Source organism: Octopus bimaculoides, chromosome 21, assembly GCF_001194135.2.
Source record: "Octopus bimaculoides isolate UCB-OBI-ISO-001 chromosome 21, ASM119413v2, whole genome shotgun sequence".
NCBI lineage: Eukaryota > Metazoa > Mollusca > Cephalopoda > Octopoda > Octopodidae > Octopus > Octopus bimaculoides.
The window spans coordinates 37,819,538-37,824,981 of NC_069001.1; the positions used below are offsets into that span (position 1 = coordinate 37,819,538).

General features: G+C 36.1%; 3 protein-coding genes across 6 annotated transcripts in view; 2 read left to right on the top strand and 1 right to left on the bottom strand.

Moving 5' to 3' along the window:
* The window catches only part of LOC106867769 (tigger transposable element-derived protein 1-like), a 9,962-nt gene extending 4,545 nt beyond the window's left edge, over positions 1–5,417 (top strand). Inside the window, exons 2-3 of the mRNA XM_052975436.1 lie at positions 39–105; positions 5,338–5,417. Of these exons, the coding sequence (XP_052831396.1) occupies positions 39–105; positions 5,338–5,417 (147 nt within the window). The remainder of the gene's footprint in view (positions 1–38; positions 106–5,337) is intronic.
* The window catches only part of LOC106868803 (zinc finger protein 239), a 92,365-nt gene that overhangs the window by 29,522 nt on the left and 57,399 nt on the right, over positions 1–5,444 (bottom strand). The window lies entirely within an intron of this gene.
* LOC106879665 (zinc finger protein 91-like) overlaps positions 1–5,444 on the top strand; it is a 16,378-nt gene that overhangs the window by 7,475 nt on the left and 3,459 nt on the right. For 2 of the 4 annotated variants that reach the window (XM_052975604.1, XM_052975605.1), the window contains exon 1: positions 3,694–4,356. The exons of the other annotated variants lie outside the window; for them this stretch is intronic. The gene's annotated coding sequence lies outside the window, so the exon portion shown is untranslated. Of the gene's footprint in view, positions 1–3,693; positions 4,357–5,444 lie in introns of those variants that run through there. 4 annotated transcript variants of the gene reach the window in all.

The following is a 5,444-nucleotide window of genomic DNA, read 5'->3' on the forward strand; positions in this document are numbered from 1 at the left end:
CATATCACTGTGATATCTGTGGTAAATCATTCTCTCAGAACAGTCACTTAACGACACACAAACGTAGTCACACAGGAGATAAACCATATCACTGTGATATCTGTGGTAAATCATTCTCTCAGAACAGTCACTTAGCAACACATAAACACATTCATACAGGAGATAAACCATATCACTGTGATATCTGTGGTAAATTATTCTCTCAGAACAGTCACTTAACTACTCACAAACGTAGTCACACAGGAGATAAACCATATCACTGTGATATTTGTGGTAAATCATTCCCTCAAAATGGTGACTTAATTACTCACAAACGTATTCATTCAGGTGAGAAACCATTTCCCTGTGATATTTGTGGTAAATCGTTCTCTCAAAAAGGTCACCGCATTACTCACATGCAATTTCATACTGGAGAGAAGACATATCACTGTGAAGTTTGTGGGAAAACATTCTCGGGATTTAGTTACTTCACCACTCATAAACGTATTCATACAGGGTGGACACCATATCACTGTGATATCTGTGGTAAATTATTCTCTCTGAACAGTCACTTAATTACTCACAAACGTAGTCACACAGGAGATAAACCATATCACTGTGATATTTGTGGTAAATCATTCCCTCAAAATGGTGACTTAACTACTCACAAACGTATTCATTCAGGAGAGAAACCATTTCCCTGTGATATTTGTGGTAAATCATTCTCTCAGAAAGGTAATCTCATTACTCACAGACACACTCATACAGGAGATAAACCATACCACTGTGATACCTGTGGTAAATCATTCTCTCTCAAGCATCACTTAACTAATCACAAACGTAGTCACACAAGAGAGAAACCACATCACTAAAATTTGTGGTCAATTATTCTTTGACAATGGTGACTTAACTACTGACAAATGTTTTAACTCTGGAGAGAAGCCCTACCTCTGTGACATATGTGGTAAATTGTTCTCTCAAAATACTCACTTATGTAGCTATGTATATATTTATGCAGCACAATGACTTCATGAGTGGCTTAATGTGGCTTGCAGTGAATAAATTTCAATACATGGAATACTTGATTTTTGATGAGCAAATTAATGTTTGTGGTAAATCCTTCTCTCAGAAAGGTAACCTCATGACTCACAAACACACTCATACAGCAGATAAACCATACCTGTGATACCTGTGGTAAGTTTTTCATTAGGTTCATAAATTTCTGAGTATTGGTACTTTCAGATGCTCAGAAAATTACTCTAATAACCAACAACAAAAAAAAAAGACTAATTTGTTCAATGAAATTGTTTAAAACCAATTGCTGCCTTCTATTTTCTACAAACATAAAAAAATCATCGAATGGAAATATCCTATGTGACAAGTGTATTCAACCATGAAAGAAACTCTAACATTGTAGGTGTATTGGTGTACTTTTGTATACTGATTATGGAAATGAAAATCATTTTTGCCATAAATTAATAAATGAAAAGTTAATAGCTTTTAAAGTTTGCAAATTTTAGGTAATTTTAACCAATTGAAAACTACATTCATTGGCGTATTTATTACATTGGGGCGTTGGTGTGGCAACACTGTGAAGGGGCACCCCACAGTGGTGCCACATCAAATGCTATGACATTAGTCTCATTACCTTTTTTACAGACCTTGTATGTGGTGCAGGAGATATGAAAATTTTAATTTATTTCACAAACTCCACATTTGAATTTTTGCTACAAAATATGTATTGTCTTCCTGAACTGAACTACAGTTTGTGTTTTTGTAATTTAATGTTCAGTTTCTATTTTTGGTAAATTTTCATTAAAAAAAAAACAATAAAAAATTCATAACAGTTCCAACTTTACCCATGACTTTATTCATTAAAACTTCCATCATTGAATGTTTTGTCATCTTGCATAAAATGCTAGCTTCTAAATCCTGTTTTCTGATTGACTTAAAATAATCAAACTTTAAACATCTGAATAAGAATATTGGATTCAGCATGAAGAATTACATCCATATACCAAATTTTTAAAGTTTCATGTAATTTTAAATTTTCGAAAAGTGTAAGCCAAACAGAAAACATCTGAGATACATTCTAAAGGTAAGTGGTCATCTGTCAGGATATAAAAAGGACAGAGTAGCAAAGAGATATGAATTGAGACGGAGAGAGAGTCGTACAAGTTCTACTGATGTATCATTGAGAAAAAGAAAGAAAAATTGGAGTGCAAAAGAGGCTAAATCGAAGAGAGAAAGTAATGTGTATGAAATTGTGAATAAAGTAATATAAAGTGCATTACGTAATCATTGTATTCCAATTTCTTTCACTTTGCAATGTGTAGCAGAGGAGCGAGTATCTTTTCATACAGACACGATGCAGGCTACACTTTCAGATTTAAAACTGAAGATCTTCTTCATTGCATTCCTTGCTTGTTTTTAGGTAATAATAATAACAGAATTATAACGCACCAGTGTTAGAATGGTAGTAATTATTTCATTGGCGTAAAGTAGGAACCTCCCTCAAATTGGTCAGTGTTAATATTATTTGTAATAAAAATGTAAAACCAGAAATATTAGACAAGTGATTTCATCACTTTACTGCAACTCAATTCTATCCATTCAGGAAAAACAGATGCTGCTGTTCTAGCTTTGGGAGGGATGCTATCATGACAAGGAAGTTCCAGTGGCTTTCTATTTATGGTTCCTTTCAAAGATAGACAAACGTCGAGAAAGAAATCTGTGCAGTCATAGAATGTTGAAGCAAATAGTGCCACCTAATACACACTTCTCATTACTGCAACATCGTTACTGATCAACGCACAGTAGCAATTATCTTCAATAAAAATGGTATGTGGAAATTGAAAACTGAAAAACTTATATTCTGGCGTTTGAACCTCTCAGACCCAAGTTATACAGTTTCTTACAGACCTGCAACTCAAATCAAAGCAGCAGATGCGCTATTGGGATGTGCAACCCCAAGAGATTCCACAACACTTGTAACCCTTCACAAACAACTGTAGCACCAAAAAGGGAGTCGCCTACTTGACTGCTGTAAAGTATGAACCTGCCAGTCTCCTTCAACGAAATCTGCAAAATGACACTTTTAAATGCAATGCATGCAAACATCACTTCCACACAACCCTCATGGGTCCGTTAATACAGGCATCAAGTCAATGGGAGTGCCTTTCAATCGACTTTATTGGTCCTGTGAAATCAACTACACAATACCGCTACTTACTGATAATAGTCGATGAGTACTGAAATCACCCATTCGCATACCCATGCAAAGACATGAGTACCGAAACAGTAATTTCCTATCTGCTCACCCTCTTTTCATTGTTGGGATCACCAGGTTTTATCCACTCTAACAGAATTTGATAATAAGAAGCTCCAGGGCTTCCTTCACACTAAGGGGACAAAAAAAGCTGGAACATCTCCCTTTTTGACCTGAAGGCAATGGCCAATGTGAAAGGACCAATGGTACCCTCAAGAAGACCTTAAATCTAGCACTTACTTCACTACAACTAGATAATAGACAATGGTTGACAGTCCTTCCCATGGAACTATGAGCCATGTGAGGGGTTCTCAGTCGAGCTATCAACACAAACCCTTATGAGTTAATGTTTACATTTTCAAGATCATATAGCTAGTGTTGACACAGAATCTCGACCCAGCAGGACAATCTTTCAATCAAGGGAACAAAGATAACACACAGACACAACCAGGGTTAACTACACAAATAGATTTCGATACAGAACAACAAAATCCACAAACAATAAATCAACAAGAAACACATCCCGACAGTACACTAACAGAAGCAATGTATTAACAACGCAACGGAGCTCACAGTCCGGCGCCTGAAAATACAGGCAGATTAGCAACTGGCGAAGAGTAACTGAACGACAATAATAATAATAGAGGTAACAAAACTTGTAAACAATACATGAACGAGGAAAATACGCGTTACAAAACGCCTCTAGGACGGGAAAACTAAGATCAGGACGAATAATTAAGACCCCTTTTTATGTAAAGGACTATACGTTTCGAATGTACAGTAACTAACTTTTCACTCAGCAGAGATAACTGTTATGACTTATAAATATCCTGTCATTTATTCCTTTCAACAATAGTAAATAATAGATAAAAATATCGATATCTTCTTTTGTATTGAGTACGAAAATGTGGCATAGAGTCGAATGATGTTCATATATGGATGCTGTCTATTTAATCTAAAACGACGCGTCTTAATCTTTGGGCGTCAATGATGAACGGTGAGAAATCGACTTTGATTCTCCATCCCACCAACGTCTGATACATCATCAGTACTTGTGCATGTGAACTTAAACGTGTGTGTACATACGCAGAGACAGAGAACGAACTCCGGTAAGATTTACTTCGTTAAACATTGGTTAAGAGAGTGACCGTCACTGTGTTAGGGATATATAGTGTGAGGGCGGGAGTTGAAGACTACAGACACACGGAAGATGTTGGACAATTGACATTTTACTTGTATGCTTTGTCTAAATTTGAGCGAGTGCTGTTTACAGCCATGTCTGTTTGAAATTTTTTAGTAGGCTTTTGTTTTATGTATTAAATTTGGCTCTACTTAAATGTAGAGGTCTCCATGCATCTACGTAACGTATGATTTTATAGCGTACACTCCTTAGGGTTAGTTTTAGGATTATGGTTAGTCAGGGTTAGTTTACCGTTAAAGGATCTCTGCATTTCAGTAATACCTTAAATTTTACATTGTGTACCATGGTTATTTGCTGGAAATCGTATCACTGTTTACCAGATGATTCATCACCATCAACATTATCATTTGTCGTCCGTTTTCAATAATAGCATGGGTGATACTTTACTTATTTGGTTTGGCTGAATTTGAGCGCGTACTTTTTACTGCCACATTTGTTTGAGATTTTTTATGAGACTTTTTTTTATGCATTAAATTTTACGGTGTGTACCATGGTTATTTGCTGGAAATCGTATCACTGTTTACCAGTAGAAAGTTATGATTCAACACTATCATCATCATCATTTAACGTGTGTTTTCGACACTGGCACGAGTTGGACGGTTCGACAGAGCTGGCCAACCAGATAGCTGCTCCAGGCTGAAATTGTCCTTCTCGGTATGGTTTACTATGCTTGAATACCCTTCCCTATCGTCGAGCACTTTATAGAGTGTGCTGGGTGCATTTTACATGGCATCGACACATGCTTGTATGGATGGATGGCCACGATTTCATTCAGCGATGTGACTGTGACATACTGTGTTTTAGTTGTCTTGGTGTCAGAGAGACGTGCATAGCTCAATTAACTGCTTCATTAGTATATTTCTTTTGAAATACCCTTCTTTTATTTCAGGTAATTTTGAAAATATGCAAAGACTTAGTGAAACAATTGTGACAATATTAGTCTGGGGTTTGGAACATAAATTAACATGAAATTTTGGTGGAAAGTTTCAATTTAGA